The sequence below is a fragment of the Cydia pomonella genome, chromosome 27 (genome assembly GCF_033807575.1).
Source record: "Cydia pomonella isolate Wapato2018A chromosome 27, ilCydPomo1, whole genome shotgun sequence".
Classification (NCBI taxonomy): Eukaryota; Metazoa; Arthropoda; class Insecta; order Lepidoptera; family Tortricidae; genus Cydia; species Cydia pomonella.
Genome location: NC_084729.1, coordinates 3606717 through 3625237, shown reverse-complemented (window position 1 = coordinate 3625237; position 18521 = coordinate 3606717). Strand labels below are relative to the sequence as shown.

Below are 18521 nucleotides of genomic sequence, written 5' to 3'. Positions count from 1 at the left end.
ATAAATAAATAGGTTTTTAAAATATTTTGCATGCCTACTAGTATAAGGTATTGACATTATCTGGACATAATATTATTGACTATACCATCCTATCTGTACATAATGTTAAGCAAATAAACACATTTCATTTCATTTCATTTAATTTCATCAATCGTCCTTATACTTACGTTTAGTAGCAAATGTATACACTCGTACTAAACACTAATCAATACGTAAACAGGCCCTAAGGCAAGTGTATACGCTCGTAGGGCCTTATAAGATAAAAAATAATTATTGATTATCTCCGAAATGGAGTTAATTTGAGAATGTTATTGGAATTAAAAAAACACAGTGTGTATTGTATATATAGTATGTATGTACGTATGCGTAATTGTTAGATACGGCCTAAGGGCTCCTCTATACGATGGCCCAGCGTAGGCCAGTCTAGCGGACGCAGCTATGCGGTGGAATGAGATAAGCAATATCACTTACTCCCTCTAACGCATAAATGCGTCCCTTGGACTGGCCTGTGCTGGGCCATCGTGTAGAGGAGCCATAAAGCCTATAGAGTTTGACAGATTACATTAAATGAGGTACCATTAGATTCGCCTCAGTTGTTGAGGTGACATAGGATAAAATTACTGGCGAAGTGTAACCGCAGTCGGATTTCACTTTTTTTATTTCGTTTTTATTTATTTATATAAAGTGCAAAAAAAAAAAAAAAAACTATTTACCTAAGAAGAATGAAGCTAGCGATCTACATCATAATCATGCTTTATACAGTTGACCGATGTTACCCTTAAGGCAAAACGCTCTTATCCACATTGCAAACGATCGTACCCGCGACAGACATTTTGCGATGAGACCCTGTCATCTCATCTCTCTGTCTAAGACGTTGTTAGGTAGCTCGCTGAGGGTAGTTTGTGGCAGTCTATTAAAAAGTATATTGGTTGTGTATAACCACACAAAGATTTGAGAAAAAACGAGAAAAAACCTTCTTTTTGTTCTAATAAATCATAACTACTAAAAAACTAGCGTTTGTCTAATAACAATTTATAGATGACTTATATCCAACATAGCCAGTCCGATCTTACCGTCATGCCAAAACAATCTTACCCTCATTGCAAACTATCTTCCCCGCGACATATACATTTTGTGAAGACACCCTGTCATCTCTTCTCTCTGTCTGACACGTTAAGTAGCTCGCGGAGGGTAGTTTTCGGTAGTCGATTAGGGAGTATTTTTCTGGTGTGTAAGCTTCGGGGTATGGAGATATTGGTGTATGTCTAAATATGTAATAGACAGATTAGATATAAAATATGTTTTTTCAAACTGTATGTAATCTTAATTAACGTTTTTGTTTTGTTTTTAGAAGAAAACAAATTTTGATTAAATTATACATTTTGGGGATACAAAAAGAAAAAAAGTATCCATTTTCCCATAGAAATTCTGACAAAAAATTAGAAACTTTTTTTTTTAAGTCAGCAGTAGTGCAATAGTACTCGCAATGTTGTGTATAGACTAACCAAAATTTTCGTAAAAGACGATCCCCTTTCTGAAAAGGCCTATTATGAGTATAAGGACATTTTCAGAAAAAAGTGTACCCTGTAACCCACTTTTAATTGTCAGTTTAGTAACGCAGTTAACCAACTTGCTGCAGACAGAGCATCTTGGCGGTCCACCATTTTTAACCACATCAAATCGTTTGAGGAAAACCGCCTCAATGCCTTAGATACCAAACGCCAACAACGTAAAGACCGAAGCCCTCTTACACGTATACATACAACGCGTCTGGTCAACTATATTGTAACACCTGTAAAAGAGTCTTTAAGACCAAGTTCGGCCTGGCCAGCCACATCAGGGCCCATAATCGGCGTAATCCGTAATTGCTGAGGTCGCCGTCATCGAAATCGATGAGGAGGACTATATATGTATAGACCGTTACAAAACTATTATTTTTTATGGAAAATTAAGTATAATTCAAGCGAAACGGGTCATTTTTTTTCTGGAAACCTACATAATCAAGGTCATAAATATGTATAGGTACAAACTTTACTTTATTTCAATGGATTAAGTTAAAAAAATACATATTTCGTCGGCCGAGATACGTTTGTGCCATATCCATTTTTGAGCAAAATCCAAAACTTTATATCATGTTTAACATTTACTCATTAAAAACGGATATGGCAATAATGTCATGATTACCACTATATTAAAAATATTTATATGGTACTATAAATAGTAAACATATGTGGCTAAACGATAAATAAGTTGAATGTTTCCTAAATGTAAATCTTTACGAAAAACATTTCTTTTTGCTTCTTTTCGCTCTCCTACAAACCAATATAAGTGGCGTATGACAAACGTATCCTCACTCGACGATTTATGTACTTGACTGACTCATTTTAACTGATATAATAACTATTCCTATTCCTATAAAAATAACTCTTCTGAGATAATCTGTTTAGATTTAACCTAAAACTTACCTTCTATATTTCTCACAAATGTCATCCGTACTAGACGAGCTATATTTCCTAACGCGCTCGTTAGATGGCGCCGTCCTTATAATAATATTATCAGGCGTATCGCAGAGTATCTCCGTTTTACCCCTATCCTTAAAATCGTCTTCGCTATCCGTTTTAGCCCCCGATTTCCTCAAATCGCTGATCCTCTTTTGAGTTATTTTTGTAGATGGCGTTGAACTCCTTCGTTTAGGTATTGTCATGACAAGTTTGACTAGATTTTCTTCAATGGCCGAAGGAGAGATGCATTTCTCTTTTCTGTCTAATATCGATAGTTTAGGCATTTCAAAGCATTTTAGCTTCGAGAACTCTAGTTTTAAAGGGCTTGAAGCTAGGCTTTTGCTCAGTCTGTTTTGTTTAGGTTCGAGCGCTTTTGAAGTGGATGGGCTGTTCACGTTGGTTCTGAAAGTGAATAGGTGGTCCTTCTCTGGCGGCGATGGTATATCATGGTGCATGATATCTATGGATTCCATGAATTGTGCCCATTTGGATATGTTTTTGGTTTTTTCTCTTTTAGGTGAGTAGTCGGATACTGACATTATTGGAGTGGGTGACATTGGAGAGCTTTCTGAGATTTTTTTTTTAATTTAGAGTAAATAGTACAGTCGTTAGAGTGAATAGTTTTAGAGTAAATTAGATTTGGGTTAATAAAAGTTTATCACGAAATATGATGAAGTATAAGAGATTAATTCGTATGTTTGAGTGAATTTAAGGAAAACCAAGATTCGATTATAGAATATTTTTTGTGCAATTGCACAGTCATTAGAGTAATTTTGAGTAAACAGTACCAAGAAAAAAAAAAGTATATTAGGGAATATTAATTCAAGAGTAGTATTACCGTTTTTGCGAGCATTAGTGCAAATTTTAGAATAAATAGTGGTGAATTTAGAGTAAATGTACGTTATTATGGAGTTCATAGCGTAAATTAAATTAAAATTACAAATTATTATTAGCATACGTGCAATTTAGCAATACGTGAAAGTGTAAAAAAATTAATTAGTAAAAATTTCGAATACCTGTTATGTAATAGTAGAAAAATATTATAGGACATCTGTAAATCCAATTCCATGGTGTAATACATCGAATCAGGTATAATTTTAGTATATTTAAAGTGAAAAACTAAACGAGATTTGGTAATAAAACCTACAACAATGAAAACTATCACTTTGACAGTTTTCATAGAGAGTGACCCATTTTTATTGTCTTTGACGGTAGTTACGTTAACCTAAGAGTATTTTTCAAACTTCAGGCATCAACATCAATAATTTATAATTTAAAAACATAAAATCTCGCAAAATAGTATCGAGATGACATCTGTCAGCGTACAGTAGCGGCAAAAATATATCATATTTCTTCTTTTCTGCAGGCATTCATTTGAAAATACGTGAGATTAGACTTTATATCATATAAAGAATTATTGTATCATCATCACGATCAATATATATATATACTTACGTCCAAGTGTAAAAATATGGGTGTACACATCTTACTCAAAAATATGTCCCATAGCATCTTATTCCAGTGTAATAAGAGCGTAGTACCATATTTATGAGACGATTCTTTCGATACATATTTTTGCACTTGACTGTCCCACGTTAGCACAATGCGGATTGGGGACTTCACACACACCAATTAATGTATGTTACAAATATTGAATTTCAGAAGCACTTAAAAGCGAATCTTACCAACAATAAAACCTAGATGGATCGATGTTTCGCCCTCGTTAGCCTCTGGCTTGAAAAGATCGAATCATTACTTTACAGTTTGATACCCACCGGGCTACCGCGAAAACTCGGAGAAAGTAATTATTGTAAAAATGTACCCTAGATTGATCGAATTGTCGTTTTCATATGTCCCTATATCATTGACACATGTCTAAGGACCGGCCTTACGAGCAATAATTATGGTGCTAGTTCAGCGGTGTCACTCACGAATTCGAGCCAATCGTGCAGTCTAACGCAACTAGTTGCGACCAATCGCGCGCGTGATGCGAACTCATCAACCAATCGCGTTGAGGCGACAGACTGCACGATTGGCTCGAATTCACCGCTGTACTGGCCCCATCCTTATTGCACGTAAGGCATCCTTAGATATAAATGAATGCTATTGTAAATTTAAATCTTGAGATTCGACCCCAAACCCCCCCCCCCCCCCCAGCCAGCCAGCCACCCCAGCGGAGCGGACCCCAGGCTCCCATGAGCCGTGGCAAAATGCCGGGACAACGCGAGGAAGAAGAAGCCCTATTGTAAATTTCACGTTTCGTTTTTGAGAATTTACCAAAAAAAAACTGAAAAAATATGATAGATTATTTGCCGCTACTATAACTACTTTTAATAATAATACTTTTATAAGTTTGTTATGTGATGAACATAATACTATTATAAGTTTTAAAACACTTACCGTGCTCGTTGAAATGTTTCTCGAGCTCTTCATGGGATATATTAGTGTCCGTGGTCGGCGCATCGGGGACAGTCTGCTCCGGACGAGAACGGGAACATCTGAGTATGGACTTTAAGTTTAGTAAAGGAAGGTTCATTTTAACATGACAGTGAGAGGGTTCTAGTATCATAGCCTCCTAAGGACCAGAATACTACAAAAAATTCATTGAATTTGCTAGTGAAATTTGAACCTGTAGCGTAGGAAATAGAGTTGATTTTTCTTTGTTTGAAAATTTTACTAAACATCTTCATACATATGTCAAAGGAAATTTGGCCCATTTGTTAGCGAGGAATACTTTCCTTTTATTTTTAATGTTATGGGGGGGTGGGGGGGGGGGGGGTGCGCTAAATATGTACAATACCTGAGCATAGCATTGCTGCAGCGCAGGGCGAGCTCGAGCCCGTCGAGCCAGCAGTGGCCCGCCGCCTGCGAGGGCGCGCGGAAGATCAGGTGCGCCGTCGGGAGCGGCTGCACCACCGCCCCTGCGGACACGTACATTTACTAAATAACACTTTAGAATGCTATCATTTTGGTATAGAAACCTAATTGCCACAACTGTATTTAAAATCGGTTTTCAAAGAAGTCGTAATTAGACACCAAGAAGCCAATTGTCAGAAAATAAGTCTGAGGTCTAATTTCCACGGCTCCATAAAATGCAAAAACACGGCCATGGTAATTAGAATAACTACATAATGAAAATGATGGTCTACTAACATATAATTTCGTTGAGATACCCGCGCGGCACTGTTAATCTAGAGGTGCATCAATCTAATTACCACGACTCTATATAAAATCCGTCTCAAATTAGAATGACAGTATTATGACAATAAAGAGCAACTGACCTATGGTTTCTTTGTGGGTCCATGCGGCACCTAGATGCCCTGCTCGAGATGATGGTAGAGCTTAAAGCAGAATCCATCCTTCATGCTAAATTCTATAACTTGGCCGGTCAGAACAGTTCCTATGAGAATTGGCGCCTAAACCTTACCTGTGTCCTTGTGACAGATACTACTCCAGAGGACGATACAGCAATTACTAATACGAGTATGCGTGTAAAAAGTACAGTCAGGTCTGAAAACATCGACACGATCGAAGTGCCAAAAATATGTATACAAGACTTTATGGCCCATATATTAGGGTAGTGTATAGATATTTTTGGCACTATGTCCGTATCGATATTTTCAGACGTGACCGTACATGGTAATTACACAAAACTATAGAACGATCATAGTCCGAAAATATATCGATGATCTAATTACCATGATCTACGTAGTCATAATGTAAGAAAAGGTCATGGTAATTATGATTCTTTTGCAGATAATAATTGAAAATATATATATACTGGACCAAGGTCTACTGACCTATGGTCTCGTTGTGGGGCCCGCGCGGCGCCCAGATGCTCTGCTCGAGGGGGTGGTACAGCTTGAAGCAGAAGCCGTCCTTCTTGCTCGGACGCTCTATCACTTGGCAGGAGGTCAGCAGGACTGTTCCCACCCAGTGGCTGCTCTGTGGACAAAACTAACCATTGTAATTCTTACATAATCCACAATTTGTCCAGCAGATGTCATTTTAGTACAAAATTGGTACATAGCAGCATTCTGCTTACAGTTAGTTTTTTTTTTGCTATTTTTTTCAGACATGGACGCATTCTATCCAAAATGGTGGGGAAATGCCAATGGCAGGGTCGAGTGGAGAAAACGAGGGGAGGCCCAGCAATGGGACAATAGAGTATACTAACAAAAAAAACAACGGGTTGCACTCCGGGAGTGTCGGCAGAAGTGAAAACTTGAATATTAACGTTGTGCATTTTTGATATTTTGGAATGGGTAGGGAATAATTTTGCACGAATTGCTTTAATTATCAGTATAAAGTACTATCATTTATGTGGTAAAATACAATATTCATTTATTGCGCTATCGTACACAAACATGACAATTTATATTACATTAAAAATGTAACACTCCAGAACTATTACAATTATTTAACATTAAAAAAGCACAACGTTAATATTGAAGTCGCGCCGGCGGTCTACTGGCTTCAATGACATTGTAACAGTTTTTCGATCGGGTCACGTGTCCGTCTTACGAATGTTCAATCTGTCGAATCTGTCGGTCACGTGACCTGTTGCGAGTTTAAAAAAATCCCTATCACAAAAAGTGCACAGCGCCGCTAAAAAGTTTTCTCTTCAAAAAATGTTTTTCAAGAGTTTAATGTACTTAAATATCTTGGTCACTAATACTATATAAAAAAAACCGGCCAAGTGCGAGTCGGACTCGCGCACAAAGGGTTCCGTACTATTATCTATAAAAACGCTAAAAAATTACGTTTGTTGTAAGGGAGCCCCCTTAAATATTTATTGTATTCTGTTTTTTAGTATTTGTTATAGCGGTAACAGAAATACATCATCTGTCTAAATATCACGATTCATGAGATACAGCCTGGTGACAGACGGACGGACAGCGGAGTCTTAGTAATAGGGTCCCGTCTTGACCTTATGGGTATAGTAATACAGTACACAAAGTCACACATATATCTTTACTCAAGAAATACTAAATAAGGTCAATACGAACAAGTGTGGCTAACCTTTACATTAGGGCATGTTTACATGTTGATAAGAGTTTTTACGATTTCATACATACGATTCGCTACTTGTGTCTAGTGGCAATGTATGAACTCGAAATAAACACTAACCAATGTGTAAACAGGCAATGTAAAGGTTAGCCACACTGGCCCGTATTTACCTTACTAACAAGAAGGTTCACTGAATATCAAAGGACACATGCCTTTTTTTGAGTCCCACAATAAACATGCTCGTTCGGGCCATTCCTATCATAAACTAAAAAAATTTTAAACACTTTAGATGCTATATGAATTTAAAAAAATAGTCATCCGGTCGTATCGCGGTGAAAAGATCGTTAGTTGATGACCAGGGCCCGTACTTTTCATGCCGTTGACGCAAAAATGACGCAATTTAACATACAGGGAGTTGTTTTACAATACTACAAATTTAGATAATTTACTTATTGACGGGTATCAAAATAAATACTTGTTACGATAATAAAAGCTTGTTACGCTGTTCAAAATCAAAAATATGTATTATTTAATAAATTAATAATCTATTATTTACTTGAGTGACAATAAGATTAAAGTCAGTTAGACGTTTCTGTACTGATTGTCAAGTATATGTATAAATTACCTAAAGAGGTTGATAAATGATTAATTATTACGGAAATACTAATTGGAATCATACTCGTACTCTATGTAGCGTGACGTCATTTTTCTGTCAACGGCATGAAAAGTACGGGCCCTGTTGATGACATGCACATGTAAACTGACAAACGAAAAGGTAGATATGCAAACTGCAATAACTTTATAATGTATAAATTAATAAATTTACGTTAAATGGTAATGTTATGAAGTGCATATAGTTTTCACTAGTGTGATAGTATTAAGATGGAATGTGAAGTGATTTACCTTAGCAATAGTTACCTTTGCCTTAGAACTCTTGTAGAGCAACAAAAGTCCAGGCTTGAGCACACACCACAGCTTCGTCCATGATTTGAGGGAGCCACGGACCTGAAAAAACAAAAAGCCTTTATATATGTTGGCTCTGGACTGTTACATACATACATACATACATATAATCACGCCTATTTCCCGAAGGGGTAGGCAGAGACCACGGATTTCCACTTGCTACGATCCTGACATACCCCTTTTGCTACCTTCACTTTCATGACATTCCTCATACACGTTCGTCGGTTTGGTGTCCACTTTATATACAAGGTGGCCAAAAAATATGTGCATTCCCGTTGCCAGGGAGGTTTTGGGATTATACTGAGCAACTTTTACTATGGGACCAACCCTGAAATCGCGAACAAAAAAGTATACCCTTTCATAGAATATGGACCAGCTAAAATGTATGAAACAGCCAAGAAATTGTTTTCGCGACTACGGGGTTGGTGCCATAGTAACAGTTGATTAGATTAGATATTTGTTTGTAAAGTCATGTACATAAGATGTTATTACAGTTATACAGTAAGCTTCCATGACACCCTGTCAGGGCACACAAATTGTCTTATATCTAGCTTAATACTAAATTACAGGCTATGCATGCTATTATTATGTAGTATTTGAATTAATGTAGGTAAAATTAAAAATGAGTCAAAGCAAAAGTTAAATTGAATGGCAATGTTTGGTTAATGGCAAGTTTTGATAGTGACCTTCTCTTATAATGCGACTAGGTTTCATCATTTAGGAACTCCTCCACTGAGCAGTAGCATTTACGTATGAGAAAAGTTTTTAATTTTTTGTGAAACTGTTTTTCATTTGGTTCCAATTTGATCACATCGGGTATTTTGTTTACGACTCGGATACATACGAAATGGGGCCCGTTTCTATACATGGCTAATTTAGCGTTTGGTATTTTTAGTTTGTTTCTATACTGGCTCCTAGTTTTGTATGTATCTAGTTTAGCTTCAAATAGATCAGGGTTTTTCCTAGCAAAGATAACTGCCTCCATTATGTATATTGCTGGAAGTGTAAGTAGCTCATATTGCCTGAAAAAGGGACGGCAACTATTTGGGATCCGTATATTTGCCAAAATTCAGATGTACAGTTGCTCAGTATAAGCCCAAAACCTCCCTGGCAACGGGAATGCACATATTTTTGGGCTACTTTGTAGATAGTAGAAGAGAGGTCTAATAAAAAAAACACAGACAACAATAGTACATTGTGCAACGTGGGGGGTAAGTGAAATTTTGGATACGAGGGTGTTGATTAAAAAGTTTGCAATATTCTTACCCCCGGAGTTACACACAAAGTTTTTCATCACACTTGCGAAGAAAGAACTAAATTTTAAGCGAAATAATTCTTAAATACGATGACATCATACATTCGTCCGCCATTTTGTAATTGCTTGACAGGTTATGCATCGAAGGCACAGACCCATTCGGCATTCAGTCACGATTGAAAATTATGTAAAAAAAAAAAATTAAACGGCTGTTAAATTAATCAAATTTAATAATTTTGAACATAAACAAAAATATTGAATTATAAACGTCAGTATTTTAAAAGGGTCTCTATTATTTCACATAAAGTTTTAAGTCATAACTCATAATGTATTGTTTGTCCGCATTTTCGTTAGCCATATATAGGTGTTTCTCAGAAACGCGTAACTTTTCAGGATTGCCATAAAACAAACTTAACCATTACTTATCTATAGGACGACCTTAGGAAACTCCTGAAAAGTTAACGGTTTCAGAATTATGACTAATGATATTACTTTCAATAATTATGCCAAACAAAGGGATCCGATTTTAAAAGTGAAACTCATTGATGTGACTTGGTTTGTATGAATAAGTGACATAATTAAATTTAAAAAAACCTTAACTCCCTAGGGAGTAATAGTTTTTTTTCACAATCCATAACTCCCGCGGGAACAGTATAGGCCTTTGTCCTTCACTACGCCTGCATGAAATAAAATCTTTTTCGAGCAAGTGTGATGAAAAAAGAGTAGAGTCGTAACGCACGTTTGAAGCGTGGGGCAAGATTAAGATTAGCTAAAAGCGACTACTGACAATAAAATTGTCAGTTAAATTGAGTGACAATTGTCGAGAAATAAGTAAGCAGCCATTCATCAGTATTTTTTTACCAAAACGCTTATTATTTTCGTAGTCGACATCTAGCGTAAAGTAGCGGATTTATCAGCACAGCTACTTGACAATAGATGTCGCGACGAACATAAAGTCTAACGCTCAACAATTTTCAGCTAATATTATAACCGGATTAACCAAAACTCTATATAAACTCCTTCTTCATGTAATATTAGTTGTAAATTGTTGAGCAATACACTTTTCGACAGTCGCGACACTCGTGACATCTATTGTCAAGTAGCGGTACTGTTAAATCCGTTACTTGACGCTAGATGTCGACTATGAAAATAATTTGCGTTATGGTAAGAAAACGAATGTATGGAGTGAGCAATCTATGCTTACTTATTTGTCTGCCTAGAGTCAAATTCCAGTCAGCGAGCACAACAACTGATGGATCCTCATAGAGTACAGTAACAAAATTGCAGCCCGTTTCTTCTCTCCTATAGTGTTGCCTCTGGGCCTTCTAATTTACTTTAATATATTCTTACCTTCAGCCAGTCAGCAAGCACAACAACCGATGGGTCCTCTATAGAGTGCAGTAACGCAGTTGCAGCCCGTTTCTTCTCTCTCCTATAGTGTTGTCACTGGGCCTTATAACTTTCTTTACATTAATATATTCTTACAACAACCGATGGGTCATCTATAGAGTGCAGTAACGCAGTTGCAGCCCGTTTCTTCTCTCTTCTATAGTGCTGCCTCTGGGACTTATAACTTTCTTTACATTAATATATTCTTACCTTCAGCCAGTCAGCAAGCACAACAACCGATGGGTCCTCTATAGAGTGCAGTAACGCAGTTGCAGCCCGTTTCTTCTCTCTCCTATAGTGTTGTCACTGGGCCTTATAACTTTCTTTACATTAATATATTCTTACCTTCAGCCAGTCAGCAAGCACAACAACCGATGGGTCCTCTATAGAGTGCAGTAACGCAGTTGCAGCCCGTTTCTTCTCCCTCCTATAGTGTTGTCTCTGGGCCTTATAACTTTCTTTGCGAGATAGCGCAGTGCTCGGCGTTCGCGATATGCCGCCTACCGCTGTCTCTGACGACTGGAAAGCAAAAGGAGTTTTTGAAATAAATAGCCGTAATTAATATATTAATTAGCTCTGGCCTAAAGCGGGCGGGTGATTGTGCCTAGTGTGAAGATCATTGTAACATTTAAGGTGTGCGTAGTGCACGTGTGTATGCACTAAAATATTTGAGCATTGCACGCATACGTCACGCTAGCGGTGTGCCGTCTCTCATACGGTTCTGTATATTACAATGCGCCGTGCACATCTACGCACACGCAGCCGGTGTGCACGGCCTTAATCTATATTCAAATGTAATTTTTGGTAAATATTTTTATTATTGAAGCTCGTTCATAACGATAGAAAGTCAAGTATATGGCATACCTAAATACAAAGGTTTCAAGTAAAACTTCGTATCTGCATTTGCATACGTCATTTTACTAATAGACAGATCTATGTGGTCTAAGGTCCATACGCACATGAGATTGGCAACCGTGGCGGTCAAACGCGGCGGCGTGTATTGCAACCGCCATTACAGGCGGGTTTATATACTGGGGCTGCGGTCTCCCATTCAATCGACTCGTGTTCGGCGGTTAAATGCGTATGATATAGGGTTATAAATATTATAATCTGATTGAAAACAGGCCAGAAGCATGAAAGCACTCAAGCAGCATACACGGCATTTCCACAAGTTCTTTCATGGGAATCGTTTTCAAGGTTTTCAGTGTAGGAATTTATTTGTTATTGTGCCTACCTTATCAGACGAAGTCCCGTCGGGCGGGTGGTGGCGGTCGCCGGACGCGGGGGTGGCGGGGGACGCCGCGGCGCCGGGGGAGCGCGGGGGCGGGGTTAGTGTTGGCTCGCCTGGAATTCACAATGTTAAGTTTAAAAACAAGCAGTCACATACATATGAATACCGGCCTTTTAAACTTGTATTTGCAACTTAAAAGTCTAAAACACAAATAAATAATATTTTTTTGGAAACAGTGCAGTAACACTAGGAGGTAAATCACGTTCGATTTGTGGAAAAGGCGTGATGTTTTAGATGGCAAATGTATGACAATTCTTAGGGGGTGGTGGGTAACGGCACCACTTTTCAGTCTGGCAACGTCGGGTTTCTTGAAGCCTAGGAATACATCTACAAGGATCAGAAGTCAAACTGCGGTCTAAGAATTATGCATACGACACAAGAGATCCTGGTCTATATGCCTTAAGGCGTTATCCCGCCATTTGTAGGTACTCTTTTTTGTAAATTTGTGCAATAAAGTTTAAATAAATAAATGATGATATACTGACCGTAAGTGGGTGGAGTGATGGGCGCCGGCGCTGGTAGTATAACGTTCAACGACGGATTATTCGGCTTCTGAAACATTCGACAAGCAAAACGATTGAAAACCTTTCACCCGACTACGGCTTTTGTGTATAAAAACCCCTAGTCATTCAAAGTCGATTAAAAATAAAAATATAAAATATGGATTCGTGGCAATTAGATCACCGACATTTTTTATATCCTAATTGCTGACTTAGTTCTACACAAAATATGTATGCTGTATCTAATTACCGCCGTTTTTTCATGCGTTTTGTATGAAGTCGTGGTAATCAGACTGTAGTCAAAATATAAAAATATAAAAAGCAGACATATTTTCAGAAAATGATCATACAATATAGAAAAAACAAGTTACGGGTATATAAAACTATAATAAGACCAATCCTTATGTATGGCTGCGAGGCTTGGACACTAACACTGAAAGAAGAGAGTCAGCTCCCGGTAGCGGAAAGAAAGGTGTTACGGAAGATCCTGGGACCTATCAAGAGAGATGACGGCACCTGGAGGATCCGTAAGAATGCCGAAATCGAGGAGTTAGTGGCCGAACCCAATATCATCGGCGAAACAAAATGCCACAGACTTCGCTGGTTCGGTCATTTACTGAGGATGGGTGAGGATCGGGGTGTTAAGAGAGCTTATTTAGGACGACCGACTGGTCGCCGTCCAGTGGGTCGGCCCAGATACCGCTGGAGCGACAGTGTACAGGCGGATCTGTGCCAACTCAAAGCCGATAACTGGCAGGAAATGGCACAGGATCGGGACAGGTGGCGTTCTCTCGTTTTGGAGGCCATGACCCTCTTTGGATCACTGCGCCACAATAGTTAGTTATATAGAAATACATATTTATCATGTCTTATACGCAGATCATTTCAACTATAGGATTGTATAAGACAACTCGAAGTCACCACACACAAGCGATCCTTACTATGCGAGCGCAAACGAAAATTTTAGTTGTGTGTACGTCTATATCTACAAAAATATATATCTAGAGGTGAACAAGAACTATTAGCACCATGTGGTATAGGATGCAGCTCAGTAGTGATACTCGCACCATATCGTTGTACGAATAAAATTGCAGCTATGTATGTTACCTTGCGATCTTCATAAACCATCGTTCTTATAAGAAACTTACCTTCGCAATGTAATTCGGAGTCGACGTCTGGAATGGCGGGTATTCCGGCGGCCGCAACGCAGGCGAAGAGGGGGTGGTGGTGGAGGGGGAAGAAGGCTCGAGGGCTGGGGAGGAACTCATCTTAAGGTCAGCACATCACGGCAATTAGAAGTGCTGGTGATAAGGGACCGTGGTAATTAGATTGTAGATCAGGAATTACGAGTGCTGGCGATTAGGGGCCGTGGTAATCAGTTAAGAGTAAAATCGTGGGGTGGTATTTTAGTTTACGTATATACTGTGATAACAATTAAGAGAAGTTGTGGTAAATAGATATAAATAATTACTGTAAAGATTTTTATTTTATTTTACGTAGATTCGGACTAGATTATAGCTTAAGTATTTTATAATTATAATACAAACATGTAACACTGGTTTTTAATACATGAAGAGATTATAAATTACAGCGTATATTTATATATATGTCACTGGCACTTTCGGAAAATGCTATAAAATATAGAAAATATATTTATTTACTTAAAGTTACTATTGCAACTATCATAAGAAGTTTCCATATAAATATATCGTTTGCCTTTTATGTGGAATGGTATGATGGCGTGTTATTTACATTATCATGGAATGGTAGGGAAGATTATGATCACAGGTGTTAGGGAAAAGGTTCATTGTCCTGTAACAAACAAATATATTTTTAATATAAACTGAAATAGATGTTATGTAATGTTTGGGTGTAATGTGGTGGTGGCCGAGTGGATATGACGTCCGACTTTCAATCCGGAGGTCGCGGGTTCAAATCCAGGCTCGTACCAATGAGTTTTTCGGAAGTTATGTACGAAATATCATTTGATATTTACCACTAGCTTTTCAGTGAAGGAAAACATCGTGAGGAAACCTGCATACATCTGCGAAAAAATTCAAAGGTGTATGTGAAGTCCCCAATCCGCATTGGGCTAGCGTGGGGACTATAGCCCGAGCCCTCTCGCACATGAGAGGAGGCCTGAGCCCAGCAGTGGGACGTATATAGGCTGAATTATTATATTATTTAGATGTCATATAATCGAATTTAAACTGTCTTGAAACAAAATAGCATTAAACTATTTTACGGTTTGCAAAAAAAAACTAGGTAGTAAAACACTTCATTCCCAATTAGCAAATTACTGGTAGGCAGGTAGGTATTTTAATTAAAAGAAACATATAAAAAGCACACAATTATGACAATAATTGTTTTTTTTTTTACTTTTTTCGTAAAAAGTTGTTGTAAGACACCAAACCATTGAAAACTATGACATATCAATGACATTTCGAATATCGATCGTCCGGAATATATAGTTAGGACTAGCGTGTATATAAACTCATACTAAACACTAATCAATATGTATACAGGCCCTAAGGCAAGTGTACACGCTCGTAGGGGCCTTATTAGATAAAAATATATCATCGATTATCTCCGAAATTAGAAAGAGTTAATTAGAACACCGGTTTCTTTGAGAAAGTTACTTAATTTAAAGCTCAGGAATGCTCCCTTGAAATTAACGGACTTAAATAAAACACCGTGTATTTTATTATTTAAACTCTGCCTGTTACGTGATAATGTCACAGTTATTTCGAATATTTTCCTTAAATTACGTGTTTTTAAATAATTTTCCTGCTACGTTGCTTAATCACTGATAAAACTCTATAATAAATATCTCGAAGGCTATCCGATTCCGAGCCAGCTTCTACACCATTAAAGAATTATTTGTAAAAACCTAAATTTTCTAACCGATTTCAAAAGTCCTCAGATTTTGACCAAAATAACCAACTGACCAGCACCTATTTTTACAAGCTTTTATTTAACTTGTTAGTTATTTTATCAATGTGGGCCAAATCTTGGAAGCTAAATTTGACCCACTTTCCGATTTCCGATTGAGCTGAAATTGTGTATACATATGTAAATCGGATCGGATGACAAAGCAATATTATGATTATATGGAGGCAGGAGGTGGCCATGGGAACTGTGTGATAAAACAACGCAAACGAATTGTGTTTGGGGTAGTTAGAATTGTCTCGATGAGTATGAGTTGCCTGTGGAGGGAAAAGTACAGTCAGCGATAAAAGCTTGTACCAAAAAGGATTTTTGCCGAAAAAATAATAATAAAATTATGTTAATTTAATAATGAATTTTGAATACCTTGGCCGTGTAGCTGCTTCTGCTGGTGGATGTAGTATTTATGTGAATAACGACATCAGTTGCGTACTATATAGGTATAGCATTAGCGAACTTACAACTAAGAGCAACACTAGCGAATCACATTGTATAGAATGTCCGTAAAATGTGACCCGTTTTTGTGGCTCTTCGGTGTATTATGCCGTGTGTTCGATAATAATAAAATTATTGGATTTTACCTTTATCTATTATTCAAATGTTAGGGAGAAAACTACACAAGTATTAGAAAACGATTAGCAATTATACTATTAAAGAAATACGAGTAGTAGCATAAAATACAAAACATTTTTTATTTTTCAACAGAATATGTGACATAAAATGCTGTTTGTTTGTGCACAAAACCGAAACGTCCCACTTGGTCGCCTGCCATAAGGACGCCTTGATAGGTTATTCGTATACAGATACAAGCAAATCTCGTCCTTATGGCAAGCAATTCACATTAAAAAAATCTTTGGTAACTTAGCGGCAAAGTTAGCGACTAAAACTAGAGATGCCACGAATATTGGCAACTATTCGGTATTTGGCCTATTCAGCCATTTTGCCGAATATTCGGCATTCGGCCGAGTGTCGGCTACTATTCGGCGGAATACCGAATATCTGTTGCACCGATGATTAAATGAATGAAAAAAATACACAATAAAAATTACCGAAAACCACTATATTTCATGTTTGATACGTATTCTTGGAAAGTTGTTAAATAGGAATACCCATTTTTTGAGCACTTATTTATTTATTATTTTATTTAATCTTTATTGCACAAAACAAAAACAATCTTATAGTAAAAAAGGCGGACTTAATGCCACGAGGCATTCTCTACCAGTCAACCTTAAGGCTAAGCAGAGAGATTGTGAGCGGTGCTACAATTACAATAGCAAAACAAAGCATTTGTTGATTAAAAATATTTTTATTTTTAACATAGATCTGATTTGATTGACTAACCACATACACTGATTCTGAGCAACAAAATAGAAATCTTAGCAAACGTTATGATTAGTTGGCGAAAAGTTTTCATAATTAATGCTACTCAAAATGTTCGCATCGCATATTATGCCGAATATGTGGCGCTTCGGAAGAGAGAGAGGACGGATTCGGTATGCGGCCGAAACCACTATTCGGGGCATCACTAACTAAAACCGGTGGTCGCATGTTCGACTTGGAACTCCGGCTCGTACTAAAGTGATTTTCAGATCTTATGTCCGTAATATACTTGATATTAGCACGAGTATGAAGATGCACAGCAGTACATAATACGCCATGCCGTGCGCCGGAGTAGGCCGGCTTAACTTTACATATTTATCCACTTTACTTACTTAAGGCGCCCGTCCTACCGCCGACAAGAAAACAATACCCGTATATGTGCTTGCTGCGGACTCAATTTGGGACACTAACTTGAGTCCCCAGCAAGTTTGGTTCTCCATACAATCGTAGTCACGCTCTCATTTTGAAATGTAGTTTTTCGGTCAAAAACTATTCCAGGCATACCTTTTTCAGACGAGTTCCTAGTTACTATAATAAACATCTATTCGAAGTAGATTGTTTTCAAAATTCGTTGGCTAGTCTAAAAAATATAGTTAAACGTAAGTTGTTTTAATATATAAGTACAGTACCCCTAGTGTAAATTTAGTCGATAGCGAAACGTGACGTACGCGTTTGCGTTAAGTCTCATTTTGTATGGGTTTTTGAACAGCGCGCCAAGCGGACGTTTTGGAAAGTCAAAAATCTCATACAAAATGACACTTAACGCAAACGCGTACGTCACGTTTCGCTGTCGAAAATATTTACACTAGGGGTACAGATATCAGTTATTTTTTCTATCGGATTCAAAAATGTGCATTAGCTATATAACTATATTTATTTCAGTTAACATAATTTATGAACCTCCAGTCCTTTTTGTTGTATTATCCTTTTGTTGTGGTACATCGTTTGTATTGCATTGTTGATATGTTTATACGACTGTTTGGTTTCTAAAAAAAAAAAAAAAAAAAAAACAACTAGCTAGATTGCTCTGAAACTTTGTACAATACGATAAGGTAAATCTAGTCCTGTAACTACTTTATGTAGCTTCAGATTGGGACCCGGGTACGTCCTTAAACTACGTCCAAAAGAGAGGTCTGGGCATTATGAATGTCATCTCGCTTTGTGTGGTAGGGCACAGCCATTGGATGTCATTCCAGATCTAGAGCTGAGCCCAGCTGGGGAAGCACCTCCACCTTACAGAAAACAGCAGCTAAATAACACTAGACCCTACTCATAGTGTTGTGTTC

General features: G+C 37.6%; 1 protein-coding gene across 3 annotated transcripts in view; it reads right to left on the bottom strand.

The window, feature by feature from the left end:
- LOC133532766 (oxysterol-binding protein-related protein 8) overlaps positions 1-18521 on the bottom strand; it is a 99859-nt gene that overhangs the window by 57580 nt on the left and 23758 nt on the right. The window contains exons 2-9 of one of the 3 annotated variants that reach the window (XM_061871561.1): positions 14058-14161; positions 12895-12961; positions 12353-12462; positions 11464-11637; positions 8430-8516; positions 6302-6446; positions 5302-5422; positions 4902-4999 (exon numbers count right to left, since the gene is read on the bottom strand). In XM_061871561.1, coding sequence (XP_061727545.1) covers positions 4902-4999; positions 5302-5422; positions 6302-6446; positions 8430-8516; positions 11464-11637; positions 12353-12462; positions 12895-12961; positions 14058-14161 — 906 coding nt within the window. Of the gene's footprint in view, positions 1-1095; positions 1266-2465; positions 3070-4901; positions 5000-5301; positions 5423-6301; positions 6447-8414; positions 8517-11079; positions 11154-11463; positions 11638-12352; positions 12463-12894; positions 12962-14057; positions 14162-18521 lie in introns of those variants that run through there. The other 2 variants (XM_061871562.1, XM_061871563.1) reach the window with 2 other exon arrangements.